The sequence below is a fragment of the Pagrus major genome, chromosome 7, assembly GCF_040436345.1.
Source record: "Pagrus major chromosome 7, Pma_NU_1.0".
NCBI classification, from domain to species: Eukaryota; Metazoa; Chordata; class Actinopteri; order Spariformes; family Sparidae; genus Pagrus; species Pagrus major.
The window spans coordinates 28,911,210-28,934,512 of NC_133221.1; the positions used below are offsets into that span (position 1 = coordinate 28,911,210).

General features: G+C 38.5%; 1 protein-coding gene across 1 annotated transcript; it reads left to right on the forward strand.

Annotated features, from left to right (window-relative positions):
* The first annotated feature begins 13,931 nt into the window (after positions 1-13,931).
* Positions 13,932-17,306, forward strand: LOC140999709 (serine/threonine-protein kinase SBK1). Its single transcript, XM_073470230.1, has 3 exons — positions 13,932-14,094; positions 14,705-14,907; positions 16,659-17,306. The coding sequence occupies exons 1-3, from the start codon at positions 13,932-13,934 to the stop codon at positions 17,304-17,306; spliced, it is 1,014 nt and encodes a 337-aa protein (XP_073326331.1).
* Positions 17,307-23,303: the final 5,997 nt, after the last annotated feature.

Sequence of the window (23,303 nt, forward strand, 5' to 3'; positions counted from 1 at the left end):
GTATCTGCAGTTGTTGATTCTGTCTTGCATATTTCCATATTTAGAAATGATTGGCACCGCACTACTTCCTCATTTCAGCCCCGTCCATGACTATCCTAAACATCTGAGTTCACGACCAAGAGACTTACTGACTCTACATACATCATCACAGAGGAGACAGGTCCAAAAGGACCCGCAGGGAGTCGGCCGTGCTTCAGGCAGAGCCCTTTATGAAAAAGGGTTGCAACAATGACGAGCACTGGAAGGTTTTTGTTTGTCTAGGTTCCTTGTTGACCCATAATTTAATGTGTCATTAGGGCTGATAATTAATTCGTATTTTTAATTATTCAGTCCAAAACAATAACCTAAAAAGCTCCAAAATATACAATTTTAACACGATAAAAACCAAAGAGTAATACTGTTTCATTGATATGAGAGAGACAAAAAGCAACACATTTCACATTTGTTTGGTGCATACTTAGTAAAAGACAATGCAATTATTTGATCATTAAAAATATAATTAGTTCCATTGTTTTTATTCATTTGACTAATTAAATAATCAACTGCCGCTCTATTTGTCACTAAATAAAACAAGAACAGACTTTATAAAGCTGTTGTCCAAATTAGCTGATTACCTGCAAAATGGAGCCCTGTACTGTTCAGAGATACAACTCTATTAGGCGGAAAGCTCTAACCATAAATCGGCATGTCAATCTGAAACCGTATCTTAGCAGCCTGTCTTCACCCACTCTATCAACACTAGCACTGCTGTAAACTCCATTCCATCACTCCATCCACTTACTAACCTTTCTATATTAAGATCCGCTGACCCCCTCTCCCCTTGTCTGATCATCTGAGTGCTGTTCATACACATTTCATCAGGGGTATCCTGTAGTACATTACACATACTCTACTACTGATCTCTGATTACTGTTTATTATGACTTCAGTTTATATGCATATGATGAAATGACGGTCACCAAGTCAGTGCATGCTGACTTATATTACATATTAAAGAGATTTTCTGGGGTATTTTTGGAGTCGGACTTTGTGTTTTATTCTCCTGCTGATGACAGCCTGTGTCGATAGTGTGATCCATCAGTGGCCTTTAAATAAGCCTTGTTGTTCCATGCTTATGAACCTTTTCACATCCATCATATCATCCACTCAGGCTAAATTTTAAAGCTCACAGTTGAAAAGATCTTTCTCCCTTGAAGGCTGTGGAAGTGGATTTGATAAACTTTTCTATCTGTTTCTTTACCAGGTATCAGTCTGAGTCTATCAACTGTACCTTAACTGGTAATGTTTATTACAATTTGTTTGCCCACTGACAACGTCTATACTGTATTTTGATTGGTCCATCTGACTGGGTGGGCACTAGAAATAGTTCTCATGATAGTTCCAATGGCTACACAGGCAGTTAGCTGTAGACTGATACTGGTAGCCATTGCTTTTTGCTGTTAATCCAAACGATGCATCAATGTTTTCCCTACTTGACTTTGTGACGCGACAAGTTACTTACTGTGTGGCATAGTTCAAAACAATGGTAATGTATTAAATGCTGAGGTTACATAAAAAATATTAAAATATTAAAATATTTAAATTTAAAAAATTCTGTACAAAGTGATATTTTCACATTTTGGGTATTTAGTAGCCTAATTAAGGTAGAACCTTAGCCCTCCTACTAGGGGTGTCACGATCTCAATTGTAAGTCGGCTATCGTTCGTAATGACGTCACAATCTCAATTTTCGAAATCAAAGGTGGAATGAGGATTTAGCCACGCCCCCAGTGTCACGTCCGGCAAATGTGCCAAGAGGGAAAAAAAACGCAGCATGTCATAGCATGGCGAGTGGATTCACATTAGATCAGGAATTGCAACGAAAACACAGGTTTTCCCATTCATTTTAATGAGGGTAGTCCATTTTGGCTGCGGTGCGAGCCGAAAAAGTTGAGACGGAGTCAACTTTTGGAGAAACGGGAGAGACTTTACTGTTACTTTTAATTCATTGATGAGGACAAACTATCACTAGTAGGTCCAGCATGCTAGTAGCAGAACAATATAGCATATATGTATATATATATATATATATATATATATATATATATATATATATATATATATATATATATATATAAATATATATATACATATATATGTCACCACATATTGGGTGTTTTGTTGTGAACTTGAATGACTGCTGTGAAGAGTACACACTGCAATTACAACAAAGAGTCACTAGACTATGACTTCTTTTCCTTTGTTTACAGTTAGTTTCTAATTGACTGGTGAAACAAGTTATTGTTGCATTTATATTGTTAATAGATGATTTAAATTTGAAAATAAGGCATTAGTGTGGTACATTGCAAACGAGTAATGGAGATTACATCACCCATAACACCATGTAAACCATCTTTTGAAATAAGAATTAAAAAATAAAATGAGTTAGCGTGGCATAAAACCAATGATCCTAGACTAGACCAGTCTAAAAATGGCATAGCCATCTGTGCTAAAAGAAAAAACAACAAAAAGATCAAGAATCGAATCAAATCGAATCGAATTGAATCGAATCGTGACCTAAAAATCGAAAATCAAATTGAAATGAGGATTTGGAGAACCATGACACCCCTACCCCCTACACTGAAAAGACTAACATGTGAATTTGAAATGGCCCGTCAGGAGATGAGAGGCTGTCTGTCAAAGTCAATGTGCTTTACAAAAGCAAAATGCAGCAGAGTAAAAGCAAAAGACTGTCTGGTTTATTGTTGAACCTATTCCCCACAGCTTTAACCAGGGGATAAAAATATGTCTTATTTGAGAATGAAATGAAATAAAAATCTATTTTATTTTAATTATTTTCAAGCTCAGAAAATATTTTGTTGCAAATTCAATCTGATTGTTTCTACTCAGCATAATATAAACAACAAAATACTTTACAGAAGTTAAATACATGGTGTTTTAAATACATACATTATTTATACATTAACTGAAAATAATAATTCACTATATATATATTATAGTATGTATATATATATAGTGACACAGCTATAACCATATTAAATATATTAACATGTTATATATATGATATATAATTTATGTAATTATAGTATGTATTAATTTTATTAATTTTAATTTTATTATTAATGTAGGTGTTCATGTATAATTTCTTCCCTCTCTATGACAACTGAGCAAACTCATCCACTGATAAAGGCCTCAAGATGCAAATGAAAGCCCTGTACAGAAATCTAGTGGACCTTGAGTTAAGATTCTTCTTAATCAGTTTTCTACTCATTACTAACTCCTCTAAACACATCTGTTAATTTAATCGATAATTAGCCGTTTATTCACCGGAATACATTATGGGAGAAGTAATAGCATTTCATACAATACATTAATAATAACTTCTGCTTCACTACATTATAGAGTATCATAGTGTGTCGATACTGCTTATAAAGGCTTATGAAGGCTAATAATTTTGTAGCCATGTATACTAAATCAACAATCAGGGATTGGTACATAATAGCACAGATTAAACAATATATATGATTACTGTGGCGAGTGGGATAATGGCGAACCTTGAGAACGTAGGAGCAGCAGCTGAAGAATGCTAAAGCTGCATGTACGAATGTGTGTGTGAATGTTGTGCATGCCTTGTGCACATTTGTGTGTGTTTGTGTGTGTGTCAGTGAGATTACCATGAACAAGATGAACCATCTGTCACTAAGAGTTGGACTGTAAAGATGCAGTTTCTCACGCCCAAGAACCCTATACCCAGAATCATTACTGGTGATTAATACATCTTTTCTCCTGCAGCAGGTGCTTACACTGAGTGTTTGAACGTGTCCATATTTTAATGTGTGCTGAGGTGAAACATTTCACCCTTGTAGAATGCATCAATACCACCCTTGCGCACCACGCGCACACACTCATGCAAAGCCACATAGAAGAAAGTGTCTGTAAACTAGCCAAATGACTGAAACATCATGTACGGGCAATTTGTGCGTGTATGAAGGGTGAAGTCACGACCTCAAATTGATGGCCTGGCCAACGTTCACAGCAGCTGTCAGATATGGTCTGCGATAAGAGCAACACTTTTGGAAACGATGACATGTTAATGTCATTTCACACAGGGCTAAATTTCTCAATGTTAATGTTCAAGCCTTGAACTAAGTGTCAGATGTCATTCAGCATCTGTCCGTCTATTTGACTATGTTCAGAAAAGCTGTGCGAAATATCCAGTTTGTAAGAAATCCATATGCAAAACACTTGCTGTCTATTCTGCTTACAGTTAGAGAAAAAAAATTAGATCCTCAAGTAAAAGTAACATCCCTCTGAGTCAAATACGAAGGAAGTGCAGTCATAATCGATGCATTAAAGCTGCTCTATGAATATTTTTATGATCACAATGGATGAATTGATTTCTATGTAATGCAAAAGGTATCGCAGAAATTCACGAATCCTAAGATATTTACTATATTTAGTGTTTTAGTGTGTTCTGAGCTCATTGTTGTTAAAAACACATGATACACCACATAAATAAAACAGTTTTAGGACCCATGCAAACCACATCAGTCTTCGGGGTGCTTAGTGAGATGGGAGCGTCATTCCATGGCCCGATCCAGAAGGTGGCGGTACTGCACCGCAAAGCACTTGCTAACTGCCATTACACAATAAAGGAATAGCTGCTTCGTCGCTATACCACTAGCATGCCAGTCCTACTATCAAGTGACAGAATGAAAAATAATAAATAACATCTGTTGTGTTACCCCCGTAGCATTTAGCCATGCTACTGTGCTAGTGTATTACCCATCCTACTCCGTCTCTGATCTGCAGGTCGTGCCCTCGCCATTGTAGGATTTATAAGTTAGCATGTCCGTCCTACAGTGACTGTCCACATAGACAGATGAAAAAAAATAGAAAAAACACATTTATTTCCTATAAATAACCAGGATGCGAGGCATATCATTTAAGCCCAGTTCCGACCAAAGATTCACAACGCAACAAAACCATTTTAGAACGTTGCAGGGGAAAATTGCAGCAGTGTGATGTTGTTGGTGTCAGCTCGTCAAGTCGCCGTCGGCTGGTTTTAGAATATAATGTCATCAGCACCTATTGCTTGATTGACAGCTTTACTGCTTTTCCTCTGCTCCCACTCACTCGCTTCATGAAACACACACCTTTTGTTTTCACCATTTCATCATTACTACAAATGCAACTGAAGCAAGTTACTCGCTACCACTGTGCTCATTCATATTTTAAGCCACTACAAGTTACTGTTTATCCAGCTACAAAAAAAAAAAAAAGCCTAAATTGCCAGCAGTCAACACTTGGATGGATACAGAGAATCATTGCAATTGAGATGATCCGCCGTCTCGTGTAGTCGCATTGGTGTGAACTGGCAGGTTTTCAGAACGTTGCAGACTGGCATGTTGCGAGTAGTTGCAAGTTTCAACTTGTTTTGTCACAAATCTTTAGTTGTTTTAAACTGGTGCACAAGGTCAAACTGAGTCATTATACATGAAACATCGTCTTACACATTAATTATGTTGATGGTAATTCATGCTGCTAGATTGGCAGCTTACTTGATTGGCCACTGCAACGTGAGGTTGTGTTGTGTTAAGCCAAATTCGATTCTGTTTCAACTTTTTTCCGGCGCCCCCCTGCAGCTTGTTCCACTGCAGCCATAACAAACTACCCTCACTCAAATGAATGGGAGGACCGTCATTTTTGCTGCAATGCCTGACTTGGTCTGAACGAGGCCTTGGAGTTGCTGTAAGGGGGCGTTTTAACTGCTGATGTAGTTGAGCTGTTCTCCCTTGCTTCAAGGTAGACATATATTAATCAGTTATTGTATGTATCGTAGATATCACAGGGGACAAAATTTTTGACATGACATGTTGTTAAGATCTCCTTCGTTTAAGACTGATGGCTTCATGACCACTCCTGACACACCTGTTTTTTTAATCGTCTGATTTTATTTGTGTGCAAATAAAGTAAAAAAAAAAAGAAAAAGAAAAAAAAGGCTCTGAGCTAAGCAGCTCGTCACGTCCCAGAGCTATCTCAGTTCTGGATGCACACAGCTGAAACTGATAGTGATCTTCTGGTCTGACTGTGTGCACGACGGCAAACAAGAATAGTTTTTTATTGATTTCATCAGAGCACTGTGGACATGATGAGTGCTCAGGGTCTTCTCAGCTGTGTCAGCAAGAAATAGATAATCTTTTGGAAACACTGGCCTCATCGCTCCTGATGAACTTTCCATGATGCGGCGGTGTGGACCAATCATCATTTGGAGTTGATATTCTGTTCAGTTTGTTTTGTAACTGATAGCCATGGTTTTTATTTTCACTGCATGTCAAAAACAGGAAGATTTTGAATGCCTCTCTAATATTAATCATGGAAAATAACCCTACTCTTCTCACTGATATCAGTGACAGACAGCTGAAACTGCTTTGCATGGTGTATCTTCTTCAAATCAATTGGCAAAGTGTTTGGCAAAGGAACAGCGAGAACTCTGCATGCACTGACCTGGTTTTGTCTACACAGCTCTCTAATGCCATTCCACTGAGAATACTAGGACAGCAGTGGTATCGTGATGGGACGGGAAGTTGGGATATGGACCCCGTCTGGCGCCTTGAAGACTCCTCTCCACCGTCCTGGGATGTAAAAGATCCCAAATATGACGTGACCCCATGTCCGTGGTGACAGCGTAACATGATGATCACAAGCTTCAAAACAAGCTCCACAACGTAACGTTAATCACTGGCGGCAGCCTCGCACTGAGGAGGGTTGTTGAGATGATAGTCGACTGCTACAGAGCATAGCAGGGTGATTTTAGACTCAATGCAGTACAAAAAAAAAAAATATATATATATATATACATATGAAGTTTGTCTCAAGTAGACCATAATGAGTTCATTCTAAAATGTAAAACATCTTCCCATCCTAACGTCCAGCCACTTCACTTGGATGAGTCACCCAAAATCATCAAAGCTCTAAACCAGTTACGTCCAACTAAATGACCTTTGTAGCCTTTTGGAAAGCCAGAAGCCCTGGACTACAGTGACTGGCACCTCATTAACCCACCACAGGCCAAAACACCACTGTATCCGTTTCTTTGTATCGTTAGTGCTGCTTGTGTGGACGCTTGGTGCCCCCAGAATAACTACAAGGGGTCACAGTGTTGAGTGAGTTCAGGGTAAATGAAGCACAGGCCAACGCGCACACACACAGACACGCTCACTTGCGCACAGGTGCAGACAAAAACACCCCATTAGGCCTGCCCGAGTTGTAGGCAACACCCCAGGGGGCCTTGTCTGTATGAGTGCCACCGCTTGAGTGCATTCATGGCGTTCAGTTCAGAGCCATGAAGGTAAGACTCCCACTGGGCTGGTGCGGGCTCTGTTTAAGCCCCCGTGAAGTGGAAAGTTTGAACTCATCTAGTCTGCAGATGAGATGATACTACAGATTAAGAGTATACAGCCATTCCAATGGATCTGTAAGGATATACTTAGATTAGTTTCCCCACCAGGAGAAGGTTTAGCTGCAGCAGCCAAGTCGTTTGGGGCACCAACCGAGCCAAATGAATGTAATATGAGAGTAGAGAGCATCAAAACAAACTAATTGATGGATCTAATGGTTGTAGGGATTGTGTGTTAAAATTTTGGTACATGAGTTGCCGACTTGACATCAAACAAAATTGGGTTGATTGTAAGAAATGTTTACCAAAGTTGTGTTGTATGGTCTTGTATCATTTTCTTTGCTCTTCCTCATCACACAAATACTGAACATAGTTGTCAATGTGTTATTTCAACACTCTGTGCCATAAAATGCAAAACAACTTATTTTCGGCGTCAGTGTTGTTACCCCATTCCAACATGTGGCACATGAAAACACGTCCATTCAAGTTGGTTGAACAACTTCCGGACCATCCGAGGAGCATGTGAATACTTTTTTATATAAATAGCACAATAATAATCTTCTGAAATAATGTATGATTGCAGATTTTTGGTTGAAAAATGTAACATTTTCTTGTCACTACCCGATGTGAGTAGTTGCCTGATCTGAGTGATGCAAGAGCGAATGCATCCGCCATCTTGGACAGCTAGGCACAGCAATGTACTATACAATGCACTGTCCAAATACTTAGAGCACTTAAGTTGTGCTTTGATGCTTTGAAAATATTGTTCTTGAAACTTACATGCCAATAAAGCACTGAATTTAATTTGCATGCTCTACTCACATCAGGCAGCTACTCAGATCAGGTACTGACAGACCACAAAGCCCTTTCCCAAATACGTGTGCCTTAGCCTTGTATACACCAAAAGAAAACATTGTACTTAGATACAACGGTGGTTATAGCTTAATGCTAACTACTGTATGCTAACATGCTCACAATGGCAATGCTAAAATTCTGATGTTTAGCATGTATATTGTTTACCGTGGTCACCATCTTTCTGGCCAAAAAGCTTTGAGCAATCAAATCTACCATATCATGTTTACCATTTTAGTTTAGTGTGTTAGCATGTTATAATTTGCTAAATGGCACTAAACACAAAATACAGCTATATGCTAATGGGAATGCCAGTAGTTTTGCAGTTTTTTTGTTATTAAACTAAATCAATGTATATGCTGACATTCTGAACTGATGGTGGTGTGAGATGTAAAGTCAGAGGATCACCAAACGCTTTAAGGTTCATCCTCTGGGCACCATGGTTATCTAAACAACAAGTGAATTGCAGTCCATCCAATTGTCAAGATATTTCACCTGATAAAACAAAATGTCAACCTCATGTTGGCTCTAGATGAAAACTCAAGGGATCACACAAGTCAGTACTATTGAGCCTCTGGGAAACACGAACACCTGCAACCCTCATAACAGACCAATGTTGTGGACTGACCCGCAAACAGATGGATATGCCATCTGTAGTGCCATGTTGCTATCATTGCTAAATACATGTCTCTTCCTGTTCAGAGGATACAAATGTTTTTTTTGTTTGTAATGAGGATGTAAAACAGGAGATGACACCAGTAATAACTAGACATGTTTTCCCCATTTGTCTTTACATCACAACAATCATTACTCCCCTCCTGGTGCAGGACTCTTTGGTAACTCTAAAGGTAAAGTTCAATCCTCTCCAGTCATTTTTATATTGTATAACATTCCATTCCACAACATAATAACTATATAAGATATCATTCAGACCAAATGTGGGACTGCACCAGTGTCACAGCAAACATGTACAGTATAGTACCAGTGTATAGTCAACATATATAAAATACAACATTATGGCTGAAGTTCTATCTCTCTTACAAATACCGATCACTCACACATATCTAAATCTTTTGCCAAAACAGAGAAGAAGTTTTTGGTATTACCGACAGTTAAACCACAGTATGGAGGGGGCCTCATTGGACGTGTGGTCTTCTGTGTGTGTTATTGCTAGTATGTGTAATCTAATCAGAGCATCACAACCACGTGCTGCACCATTTACTCAGACATCCAAGCTCAGTTTGTGAAGTGGTAATAAATCTCTACAAAAAGGTCAGCAGTGAGGGGAAAATTCAGTATCAAAACCATCTTGGCAAAATAAACAATTAAACGTTCTGTTTTGAATATTAATATGAGGTCAAATTACTTAAAGGAACATTATGTAGAAAATGGCATTTTGTGCGATTTAGTGCAACACCACTGTCCTAAATACAAATCCGAGGTCTGTAAAAATTTGCCAGATGTAATGTAGGTGCTAACTACAAACAAAACTCATTACATCATCAAATATGTAATGTGTTGAAAACTTGTATGTTGAAGTAAACATGTATGTCACAGTGTTACATACATGTTTACTTCAACATACAAGTTTTTCCTATCCTCTCACTGAAGTTACACAGTGCAAAAACAAGTGATAGAGACAGAGACACTGTTCACCCTGTTACAGGACACTGTACCATCAAAAAGATTTTGAAGCTGATATATTAAGGTAAAAAGTTACATAATGTTGCTTTAAGTATCATCAGCTACAGATACTTTAACTATCTGAAATAAGCATTTTACTGTTGGTCTAGACAAAGCTTGTTTTACATATGTAACATACTCTTGTATTATGTAACAATTTATAACATCATATGTTTTGTATGTGAACTCTTAATTTATAAATTGGTACCTGTAGCTGTCAAATAAAAGAAGTTGAAGTGCAGTATTTCACCTGTAGTGCAGGAGCAGTGTAAAGTAGCATGAAATGGAAACACTTGGACCTATAAATTGTACCACGTACTTGAAGAATAATTATTTATTTATGATATATTTGTTAAATCTTAGTGACAAGTACAGTTTTTCCCTACATTACAAATAGTTTTGTGTCTATGTAGTCTGCACTATGTAGTTTTGGGAAGACATTTTAATCAGAAGACAAATATCTTCACTGACTGATTTTTTCAGCCTAAACAAACTAAATATTTAAACTCTCTTTGTTTTCATGACTGAATAAACTGAATAAATAAACTGACCTTAAAGGACAACACAGTTTACACTGTTTTACTTTGTTTATATGTGGTGGACCCTGCCACTTTTCTAGCTTCAAACAGTGTTCTGGGACCTTATTTTCCTCTGAGAACAGCTTGTTTATTCACTTATAGAAAAGATAAATAGTTCTGAGTTTGTATTATTACCTCATTAATGTTGTAAATATTAAAAGTCTTACTTTGAATTAGTTTTTCAAAAGCTACATACTGAGTGCCCTTTTAATCAGCATGAGCCTTTATAAAGCTTTATAAAATATGCTGATTCAGTGGTTCGGAAAAGAATGTTACTTTTAGATGTTTTATTACAGAAAGTGCATCAAACCCATTCCCAAAATGGTCATAGTGTTACTTACGGATTGAATTTTAATGAAAGTAAACTTTACCTCTTTTTCCTTTGGACCCTACTGGAACCACCTCAAGAACCCCATGCTGCAGCAGCAGCAAAAAAGGAAAAGTCCACCTTAATAATCATGATCATGTCATTATCTGCTCTCCTCCATGCCCTTGGAAAGTTGGTGGAGTTTCGTAATCCACAAAACTTTTCCTGAGCTCCACAGCAAAACAGCGTTGAAGCATTCTCCTAAACAACTGAAGTAGACTTGTTTTAAATGTAAAATAAGGACTGAAAAAATACATAAAATGGCTCCCCACAGCTTGTCCGATGTAATCTTCAAAACTTCAGCCAACTTTCCATCAGCACAAGGGTGAAAAGATAATGACCGAAGCTATAATTTTTGGGTGAACTTTTCCTTTAATATAAAGCGGTGAGGTCACTGACAAGAGGTTGTGGAGCACAGAGGCACTTCTGACTCTATTGTCCCTTTACACTGTGTGTGTATATATGCGCAGTAGTAGTGACAGACCCATGAATCTGTCAAGTACTACGAAGTTGCCATATAAAGAAATCTGTGAATGAGTGACAGTTGACCTTCGTCTGTGACACTTGCGAGTGCTTCTCCTGTGCATACGCAGTACATATACAGTACATGTGTGGAGATGATTATACTGTATGTTGGCCAGCCAATGTGTGTGTATGTGTGTGTGTGTGTTTGTGTGTGTGTGTGTCTGCCCTTTGCACAGGCAGTTTGTAATCAGCTGTCAAAGTGGGCTCTGTCCCCATCGCAGCAGTTGAGAGCTGAGCTGCATGCTGGCCAGTGAGCTCTCAGGTCCAGTCTGCACGCTGAGAGAAGGAGCAGGACGGACAGCACCGACATTCAACCTGCACTTCTACAGCGTATTGATTAGCTGTGTTTTGTCAGCTGTGAGCATGCCAGCCTGAGTGTGTGTCAGTCGTTTTTGTGTGTATGGTTTGCCTGTTTTCTGACCCCAGTGACTGTATTGGAAACCAAGTGAACAAAGGTAAGACCTGAAGTAAGTGATATATATCTAATCATGTGATAGGGTGATACCCAATACTGCTACTATGTGATGCTGTACTGCTACCACTTTTAATAGCAAACTACCACTGACCCAACTGAAGTAAAAGTATTTAATCATCAAGTTCAATTATCTTTTTGTCTTTGTACATCTTACACACATATTGTTGCTATTATCATTCCTGGATTCAAGGTTTTATTTGTTATCTTAAATAGCAATATGTGTAGTGAAATACAATGTGGCATAGTCATTGAGGCTCTACTAACAAAATACAAAAAATGTTAAAAGTAAGATGAAAATATTATGTCAACATGTGACATTGGCAAATTAAATAGTACAATAAATTGTCAGACAAGGCTGTATATATAGAGGTCAGAGGACTGAGTTCAACATCCTGAGGAGAGACTCTCTCTGTTGCAGCTACAAAGCAATTAGCGCTAGTTTAAGAGGTAATGCAGCCAATGTGGACGTTTTTCATATAACATAACATAAACTGACAGTGTATGTAAGACATGACATTTTCTGACATAAATAAAAACTTAAATACACTTTCTATTATATTTTACATGCACTTTACATGTCAGTTTATATAATAAATAACATACAGGGCCCAATCAGTATCAGTACAGTACTACAAATTACAACTAGAATGGCGCTCAGTAGAGCACATACTTTCACCAAGGTCCAACAGTCCCTTTCAATCAATAAAGCCTCATACAATATTAAGCTCAATACCTCATTAAGATCCAATCATCATTCCCTAAGAAATTAACAAAAATGTCGAAAAACCTCACAATGTAAGAGAAAGTGAGAAAAAATTCCTGGATCCCTTTATCCAGATCTGCACCAAAAGTGATTGGGGTCAGTTTTGGGTCAAGGCTCATCCTCCATCCAAAATGAAAACATGAACATTTTTCCAGTAATTGTTGTGTAATCCTGACAAATCAACCAACCAACAAACAAACCAACAAACAAATAGAAACAGATTAAAACATAACCTCATTGGCTGACATAATTAAACTATGTTTAATACGTTGGCCGAAAAAAGCAAGGTGTAAGACAGATTTTGAGTTGATTGCAAAAAAATGTTAAAAATGATCTTACTCAAATGCAAAAGTTTCACTTTGCACATGTTTTTCTCTTGATTGTATCTGAAAATACAGCCCTTAGAATGCTTGGCTGGCATTTTGTAGCATTTCTTTTACTTTTAAAATAGGGATAATAGTGCAGCTATTCTTAGAGTCAGGTTATGCCTGAACAGAACTAGTTTGTATGTTTTTGACTTTGATGAAAAATCATCAAAAAGTGTTTCTAGCTGTTCCAAACTGCATAGAGAAGGAAGAGATGCAATTTCTTTAAATATAGGGATAACATATAACATAACATTCTCAGACAGTCTCTCCTGGAAATCATTCATGATGCTGTTCAAACATGAAAACGAGAGCTATAAAGAGAAGTAAATGCTGCTATGCTTACTTTCTGATCTCCTCACCAACCAATCATGGTGTGAAGTGGGTGTGAATGGCAGACCATCAGTTTTGGACAGTTATAGAAATGGTCGGACACGGTACCTTCCTCCTCTGCTGCCGGAAATGTGTAGGGGAAGGTGATTTCTCAAAGCTGTCCCTGGACTTCATCATCCAGCGTTGACTTAATGAACGTTTAATATGAATGGAAAGCAATTGAATTTTTAAAGTAGATTAGTTACACGTCCTAAACATATAACTGCAGATATCTCACACCCACTGCACCCACAGAGTTGGAGTTGCTCCCATCTGGCTTTCGCCCTAAAGGCCAGCTGTGACATATGGAAGAAGTCTTATTCACAGGCACTGGACACAGAATGACTGCATCAGGGAGCACTTGCTATTTATAAGATCTGCTCTCTGGCATATTTATACAACCTGTTTGCTGCCACCTGCCCATTTGCACCATTGAATGTTGTATATTTGTATGTTTTTAATGGCATGCTGTTCTATATGTAGTGTACGTACTGCTCATGCCTCTAAGATTAGTGAAAAGGAATTATTTTTGTCCTGTTCCTGTATAGGTAAAGATGATTGAGCTGGGCCTCGCTGACGGCAGCCTGATCGATGAGCTGATGGAGCTGACAGCACAGAGCCTCGGTCAGCTGGAGATCCAGGAACACTTCAACATCATCAAAGAGATCGGCCGAGGGAAATACGGCAAAGTGCTGCTGGTCACACATCGCTTCAGGGGTAAGATGGACCTTTGATTTCTAATCTCTTTCAGTACCAAATAACATTTTATTGGATAACATGCAGCTTCTTCTGAAGCCACAAAAGACTTAATACTACTTTATTCACACAGGCAGCAGTACTCCCCAAGACCTGTAAACACACTTTAATGTTTAAAATTAGCAGAGTTACCCTTTAAGATCTGTGTTAATTTTCTTAACTGTCAGCACAAAAAGAAAAACACTTGACTTAAGATATGATAGGTAGGTGCGCTCTTCCGAGTGGATGAGAACCTTGAACCTTGGCAATCCTGAGAGGAAGAGAGCCGAGCCAAAGTGGAGCGATGACTGGGTCGGTGTAGACAAAGGAGAGAGCTGAATGCCGAGCATGAGCTGGCATGTAGCTGGCTGGCTCCAGGCCTAGAGGCTGGGTGGGTGTGTGACATGGGGCAAGTTTAAGGTTGCGGAAAAGCTATGCTAAGATATATATTAAATAATTATTACAGCACACCTGATACCGTATCACTCCAGTGGTCATAAATGTTTGAAATTCTCCATTTCTTGAGAAGTCAAAGAAGATGTGCATGAAAAGTGATAATAGTAACTAAATATAAAGTATTGATGGCCCGCAGGGACTCCCATGGCCTTGAAAGTGATGCCCAAAGCCTCGACTAAGCTGCAGGGCTTTTTGCGGGAGTACTGCATCTCCTTACACCTGTCCCACCACCCCTGCATCGTGGGCCTCTTTGGCATTGCCTTCCAGTCTAATGAGCACTACTGCTTTGCCCAGGAGCTTGTCATTGGGAGGGACCTGTTTGCTGTCATCCAGCCAAAGGTGAGTCCAATTCCGCCAAAACAAAACTAAAAGACAGGGTCTAGATACACCAAACTGACATCATTGCAGCAATGAAGGCTAACTGCTGCGTTGCCTCACATCAAGCTGCACTTGAACACACCGCAAAGACTACAGCCAATGTCCAACTAGCTCATACGTTCTGCGCCTGCAGAGCCTGTGAGATTAACTCATAACTTTTTCACACCACCTGGTAGCAGTCGTTTGTATTGGTTATTTAAAAAGAGAAACCTGAAGACTCAGGACTGTGGATGATCAAACTGCCATTACAATAAAGGAGTCTTCACCCCACTCTTGCTCATATATCAATCAAGAATATGTCTGATAAAAAGTTGGCACAGATTGCCCTGACAATTGGGTGAAATCATGGATATTACAACGGGTGCTCTCTCCGTCTGTTTCCGTTTCTTTTCTCGTACACTGATTCACTTAGTTGAACAGCCAATCAGATTGATTTCTCTCACTGATGGGCTCCAACTGTCGGCCTGGTGTGTCAGGACCCTAAGAGTATTGCCAGGTCCGTGAGGTTGTACTTAGGTACAGTGGTGCTTTCAGATGAATGCTAATTATAGCATGCTAACATGCTCACAATGCTTAAACAAGCATGCCGAGGTGTAAGGTTTACCATGTTTATCATTTTAGTGTAGCGTGTTAGCATGCTGATGTGTGCTGATTAGCACTTAACACAAAGTTCTGCAAAGGCTGAGGGGAATGTCATTCGTTTGTCAGGCATTTGGTCATAAATCAAAGTAAACTTGTAGTAGTAATTTTAATCTAATGATTGTGTTAATGATCTAATGATTGGGGAAACATGATGTCTGTACCAACTTCAGTAGCAATTTATCCAAATGCTGAGACATTTCACCCAAAACAACACATGTGAACCTCATGGTGCTAAAGGCAGAGGCAAACTTAGTGATTTGGAAGCACTAGGCTAACTCAAGCATGAGGCATCCATTATTCCTTATTTTAACCTTTTCTGAACTGAGAATGTTAGTGTTGGCAGTGGTAGAAGAACTTAGATCATAGTATACTTACAGTTAATTATACTACACTATAAAAAACATTACTAAAGACAAAATTTTGCTCAGGTAAAAAAAGTGTTATCAGAAACAAGTTTCATAAAGTATCTTCAAGGTGGAGCAAATTTTAACCAATTTAGGTCAGGAGACTACCAAAGTCATTAAGATTCATCCTCTGGGGATCAGGAATATCTGTGCCAACATTCATGGCAATCCATCCAACAGTTGTTGAGACATTTCAATTGAAAATAAAAATGTTGGTCGAATCCCAATGTCCAGATCCCACAGATCCCTTGTAACCTCAGACTACAGACATAACTGATGCTCCCGGGAAGTCCGCAGGCATCAACGGATGTCCAAATCCACAGTTCATGTAGTCTGAGTAGTGGCTTGTGGACTGAGATTGAAGACTCTGTTGATTGAATCACCCACAGTTCTTTGCAACACAGATATGACTGACAGTTTCTTTTAATAACCAGCAAAAGAATTGCAAAGTAACTGAGATGTTTCTTGCACCATGTAGAAATATTTTACCATGAATTGTGTGAGAGTCAAAGCACAGTACAAACTGTATGTGCAAGGTCCCTGAGAACTCAGTCTAGAAGAATGGAGGGTAGAGATCTGGATTCAGTCCGTCTGTGTCCTATGACACACTAACACTAACACTAGTAACACTAAAGGCCCTATCCCTCCTTTGTCCAATTCTTCTAGGTGGGTATCCCAGAATCTGCAGTAAAACGTTGTGTCCTCCAGATTGCCAGTGCTTTGGAGTTTATCCACAGCCATGGCCTGGTCCACCGTGATGTCAAGCCTGAAAATATCCTGCTGCTGGACAGTCACTGCAGCCAGGTCAAGCTAGCAGACTTTGGCCTGGCCCAGAAGAGAGGCACTCTGATACGCTTCATCACAGGAACGCTGCCCTACATGTCCCCGGAGCTTTGTACCGTGGCCCTGCTGGATGGCCAGAAAGAAGTGACCGCTCCTCCACTTAGTGTGGAGCCGAGCCTGGACACCTGGGCCTTTGGGGTGGTTATCTTCTGCATCCTTACGGGCTACTTCCCTTGGGAGTGCTGCATGAACTCGGACGACTTCTACCAGGAGTTTGCAGACTGGTGCAGAATGGAGGAGAGGCCTTACACTGAGGAGGACGTTCCTCCTTTGTGGAAAAGGTTCACTCCAGAAGCCATGGAGATGTTTGGTAAGCTCCTGGCTCTGGATGCAGGAAAGAGGTGTACAGTAGGGGAAGTGAGAACGTATATGGAGAGGGACTGGCTTAAGAAGGCAGCAGAAAAAGAAAAAATCAGTGGCTCTGGGAATAATCCTGGGCATGGCGAGGTGGGGGAGCTGCCTAATACTTAGTAACAAACTGCACTTTAGTATAATCTACATCTTGTATATGCCTCGACAGCATGTAAAATATGCAGTATAGACAATAAATCATAGGTGCCTTGTATCAGGCATATGATTTGCAGTGATGTCACATATGGTGTTTACATCATGTATATGGGTGGCGCATTATTTTAAATCTTGGGTCAATTATAAAAGGCCATTTGACAGCAACATAAACAAAAGGTCGACTGAAAAGTTGACTGGTGGAGGAAATGATCAACAGAAAATGCAAAAATAACTGTTGATGTTTTGTCAGATATGTTTTGCGATGAGACATCTATTGATGTTAGCATGCCAACCAGCTAGCCCCTAACCAGTTTGTTCATTAAGATGTAATAGTCCAATAATAAACAACACCAACACTTCTCCTGTGGTCTGAGCTGCCAGTAAGAGCAGACTCAGCTGATACATCTTCTAGCTTGCTAATGGCAGAGCAGTTAGTGGTTACTCTGGCAATATGCTTCCCCCCTATTGATGCACGCTTGGAGTACGAATTTGACAGGTGGCCAATTCTTACATATTGCTCCTTTAAGGTAAAGGGGCATTATATAACCAGTCAAGACTGGTTGTTGTACACAATCACTGTTTTGCTTTTTGCCTGTGGCCGACCATTACTTTTCCAAGGGAAAAGGTTTGGGCCCTTGTTTCAGTACAATATTAATGAGATAATAATACAATATTACATATTTATTTTTTCCATAAGTGAATGAACAAGCTGTTCTAAAATAAGGTCCCAGAACACTGTTTGAAGCTAGAAAGGTGGCAGGGTCCGCCACATATAAACAAAGTAAAACAGTACAAACTGTGTTGTCCTTTAAGGTCAGTTTGTTTATTCAGTCATGAAAACAAAGAGAGTTTGTTTATTTAGCTTGTTTAGGCAGAAATAAAAATCAGTCAATGAAGATCCGAAAATAAAAGCAGAGCAGTTTGTTGCAGGTGTCACCTCTGTTGCTGCACAAGCTAATACAGATAGTTGGAACAGAAGATTGTTAACTATATAATTTTCATATACAGTATGAATTTTGAGGATGTACAATTTGATGTCTTTTTTTGTGTGGAATTAACACGTTCTCCCAATTAGCTGTAGGTTAACCAAAGTGAAACGTTTTAATTAAAAGAATTCAGTGATAACCTTTGATGTGAACTGCAACACATCTGACAGTCTGACATTTTACATAGATGCCATAATATTATATCGATTATTATTGATATTAACATTAATTGTTGAGTCAAATCTTTCCAATTTATGAACTTTTGTTATATTATAATATATTTCTTGTTTTTGTTCCTGATTTGTTTTCTGTCAAACTTGTAAAAGTTTGTAATCCCTCTATCTCTCAGATTTTCTTTTAAAATAAAGATTTAATTACACATATATTTGTATCATGATCATAATTACATTATATATATATTTCTAAATAACATATATATTACAAATCAGTGTTGTACAGTGTGCACATGTGATGAAGGTTCTTACGATCCCCCTCACACACTTCATATGATTGTTTTACCATTGTTCATGACATTGTGTATATGGTCATGCTGTGAGAGCATGCAGATGGAAAATTAGAAAATAAAAATCATGCATCCATCCATTTCTTCATGACCTATGTCAGATCTCTGGCTCAATCAGATTTCCAGACCCTTTACATTGAATAATCTCTGCTACAGCTGCCCCTCCACTGATGGATGTCCTGTTTGTGTTTGGTTATACGTGACGCCACAGGTGCTATAAAGATGGGACATGTTGGCCTCTGAGAACGGGAACCCAAACTTGGCCCAGGGCCTGAACCTGCTTGACCTCCTCATGCTTTACAGCATATTTACGGCATTGCACTAACCAGGGTCATCTTTCAGCTGACCCCTGGGCCTGACTGCACATACAGGCATGTCATACAGACACTAATACAGCAACAGTAAATCCAACCACAAAGCCTGTGTTGGCATTTGACTCACCAACTGTCTGTGCTGTTGTCACACACGCACAACAGGCCCAGTGTTTAAAAAGATTTATATAATGTTCTGCATGCCTGTTCTGTGTAACAAGGCATCACAACCACCGTGGGGACATCTTAACTTGAAAATACTTATATATATATATATATTATATTCATGTAAGGTTTTTCAGTGGAGATTTTTGTTCGACCTTTTTGCATACGGTTGTGTTTTCCTGCTTGATCTAACGGTACAATCTCTTCATGGTAGACTAAACAGATAAGCAAGGTATAATTTCCAGGAAGCTATATCTACATGAGAAATCTTATCATCACATGACTTCCTTCGACTGCTAAATAAACATAATTTGGTGCTGTTGTGTAAGGCACTGTGTACATGGACTTTCCAATTTATCTTATCAAGCGGCTATCATGTTTCTGATACTTGAGTACTTAATCAGCACACTTGATCATCACACACTGTGGTAGATATTGTAGCTACACACATCCTGGAATGCGTGGAACAGATGGAAATCTTATGAAGCTCCGCTTTTATGAAAATGTAAAAATGATGATAGAAATAATAAAGTCAGTCCAAAGCTTTAATGAGAACATCTTTTGGGTTGACAGGTTGTAAAAAATCTACCAGGCTGGTGTTCATCCTCCTCCAGCACCTGACTTGTTATGTACAAATCATGTTTGTTTGGAAAGCTCCTCCAATGTGGTGTTCATGTATTCATTTATTAAGCACGTTTATAACAGCAGACTGGAAGTCTTATTAAAAAACTCTATCTAATAACACTTTATTTATGATTTACCACGTATAACTGATACATAAAGGCTTATTCTATAGTCAGACACCCTAGCATTTATTAATTCAACATTCTCAAATTTTAAAACAGCAAAATGCAATAAATAAATACATTTTACTTTAAGTCCCCAAATTAAGCATTTATAAGCAGTATACAAACATTTAATGAAGAATTTACACTTGGTGTTTACACTGTAATGTAATTGTGTACAGATTTAAGGACATTCTGTGTATTAATCTACAGAATTTGTCAACAATTATAAAATCTCCTATGAGGACATATATTATATTATAACACGATCAGTTCCTACAGCAGCCTCCACTTATGGGTGCCTACAGGAGCAGTCACTGACAAGCAATGAACATTTTATTTGCTTACAACTACGTTACAGTATGTAAAAAAAAAAAACATTGATTACTGCTTATGAATGTTGAACCTAACTTAAAATAAAAATGTTCTCAATAAATTGAACACCAAACCAAACAAACTAAGCAAATCAAAAGTTTGAAGGTAACTTCTTTAAAATATATTGCTTATTTTTATTTTTAATGTGTATTTCTTTTGGCTTTATTGAGAAACACATATTACTTATCTAATGCATGACATGGTGTATATAATGCCATTTGTTTATATATACATAAACACTCTGTTTGTGTAGCATGCATATAGTTATGCAACCCTGTGTTGTATAATAATTTTTTTTTATAAAAATAAATGACCTGTATGCCTCCATTAACTTACAGCTCATAAATTATTATTATTATTATTATTATTATTATTATTATTATTATTATTATTAAGTCATTGAAAGCTCTAGCTTCTGCTGCTGCCACTTCTCATTCCCAACTTGTCAAATACAGCAGTGTGGTCTGTGGTCCTAAGCTTTAAACTTGAAGCTCTACTTACCGCGAAGTGCTCCACTGTCAAGTTAGCAATAACATGTATTATACAATGTGCAGATAGACTTTTAAAAAAAGGCTTGCTGACAAACATTTCATGTAGTATTACATACTATGACTTTTGGACCGATATAACGTTGTCCAACAGTCGTGGTTTGGTTATGTTAGATCATTTACATTCATATGCAACAACTTATGTATGCCACATAAATTAATAACAGATCACTCTTGAGTTTTGGTTACAAATGGGACGCAGACACCAGTCTATGGAGGGAAAGTCCTGTAAAGAGTTGAACCCTGCTGACAGGGCTGTGGGGGTATATTCAACAGTGCAAAGGTCTCTGATCTGTTCATAGTCAATAAACTTTATATTTATAATGAAATATTTAAAATGAACTTTTAACATAATTTAACTTCAGTCAGCGTCTGCTCATTGATGTGTCACCACCAACACTATGTTTACATGCTCATCAGTATCCCAGTTATGAGTCTAATCCTAGTTTGGATTATATACTGGGTACAGTGTTTACATGGTTTCCAACTGTTTAAAGGTTTCTGGTTGTCTTTGAAGAAGGGGTCTTAAAGGTGCACTCTGTAGTTTAGGGGAAGAAATTTAATCAGAAGAGAAAGATCTTCATTGACTTTTTTTATGCCTGAACAAACTAAATAAACAAACTCTCCCATACTGTTTCCATATTCCATACTGTTTTAATTTGTTTTCATGTGGCGGACCCTGCCACCTTTCTAGCTTCAAACAGTGTTCTGGGACATGATTTTCCTCTGAGAACAGCTTGTTTATTCAGTTATAGAAAAAAATAAATATTTCTGGGTTTCATTAATATGTAAATATTAATTCTGAGTTTGAATTTCTTGTCCAAAACTACATAGTGCTCCTTTAACTGAAGTGGGAGTAGAGTACAAAGCAATCTTAGTGGAGATACTGGGAAAACCTCATAGTATGATTTGTAACTACCTTGTGTGGAGCACATGTTGAGACAAAAGAACAGCTGTATGTGAAGACGTCATGTGTTTCCAGTTTGGATAACATCAAGCAGTCTGTAGTGTCCTCTCCCTCACTGTTGCTGTCACACCGACACATACACAAACACACCCACAGACCAGATATCCAGGTTTTATGACCTACACCATACACACAGGAGCACTACTGATAAGACCACTGTTATGGAAGATCCCCACAACTAGGGCCTTTTTCCCAGCTTGTCTGTCTGTTACCCCCATAAAAAGAAGCATTAGGAGCCCAACAAAACAAAAAATACTTTTATTAGTATTGATGTGTGTTTGAATTCAGTAGGACCATGAGAGCCACAGCCTGCAGAGGAACAACTGAAGAAAAAAAACATAAACAATAAAAATGGCTACCTACAGCCCATCGGGCGTAATCCAAGTCTCCGGATGCTCCAAGATCCCACATTGATTTCAAAAGATCTTTTTTATACCCTAAAAAACAATCAATTTGGGATCTCAGTGCTTCCAGAGACTTGGTTTACAGTGGACGAGAGTTTTGTTTTACTACTTCAGTTGTTAAGGAGAATGCTGCAACACTGTTTTGCAGTGACGCTCCTGGAACTTCACCTGACTTTCAATCAGCATGACTGAATTTCCATTTTTGGGTGAACTTATCCTTTAAAAGAAAAGTTTTAAACATTAAAGTTTTCACTTTAAATTGAAATTGAATGTCCAAAACGTGTTTTCTGAAGCAACTAAAAGTGGTCAGGAGCCCAATTACATTTACTTAACAGTTTGCTGAAGTGACTTTAGTAATCTCACTGTCAGAAATCAGTTGCTCGTGTTCACAGTGATGGAATATGTCAGCCAGTGGATTTTCATACTGTGGGCATATCACTCTCAACAATCTAACAAGACTACTTGCTAATGTCAACGTGCTGACATGCTAATAATGATAATAGTAAAGTAACATTTCGACGTTTAGCAGGCATAATTTTTTTTACCATGTGAACCATCTTAATCAGTACCAGACTGTGTGGCAATCCATCCATTGGTGGACTGGCGTGGACATTTTCATGCTAGCCACAGCTGTCATGGCTAAAATCAATGGAACCCTTTGGGAAAAGATACATTAAACATAATTTGAGGTCAAATATCTTAACAACACCAAAACATCAGTATGAACCTTTAATGCTGGGTGGAAAGAGGGTAAAAGGACAAGGGTTTGTTCACTGCCTTGTGATAAACAGACAGAAACGGAGGATTCATTGAGACAAACTGAACCAAACAACACAACGATTCAGCCCTTTGAGTTCCCCCTGGTCCTCCTCTGTCCCATTGGGTCCTGCTGTGGAG

Coding starts and splice junctions, on each gene's coding strand:
- LOC140999709 (XM_073470230.1), top strand. CDS start 13,932: ATGATTGAGCTGGGCCTCGCTGACGGCAGCCTGATCGATGAGCTGATG. Junction 14,095..14,704: donor GGTCACACATCGCTTCAGGG/GTAAGATGGACC, acceptor GATGGCCCGCAG/GGACTCCCATGGCCTTGAAA. Junction 14,908..16,658: donor TTGCTGTCATCCAGCCAAAG/GTGAGTCCAATT, acceptor CAATTCTTCTAG/GTGGGTATCCCAGAATCTGC.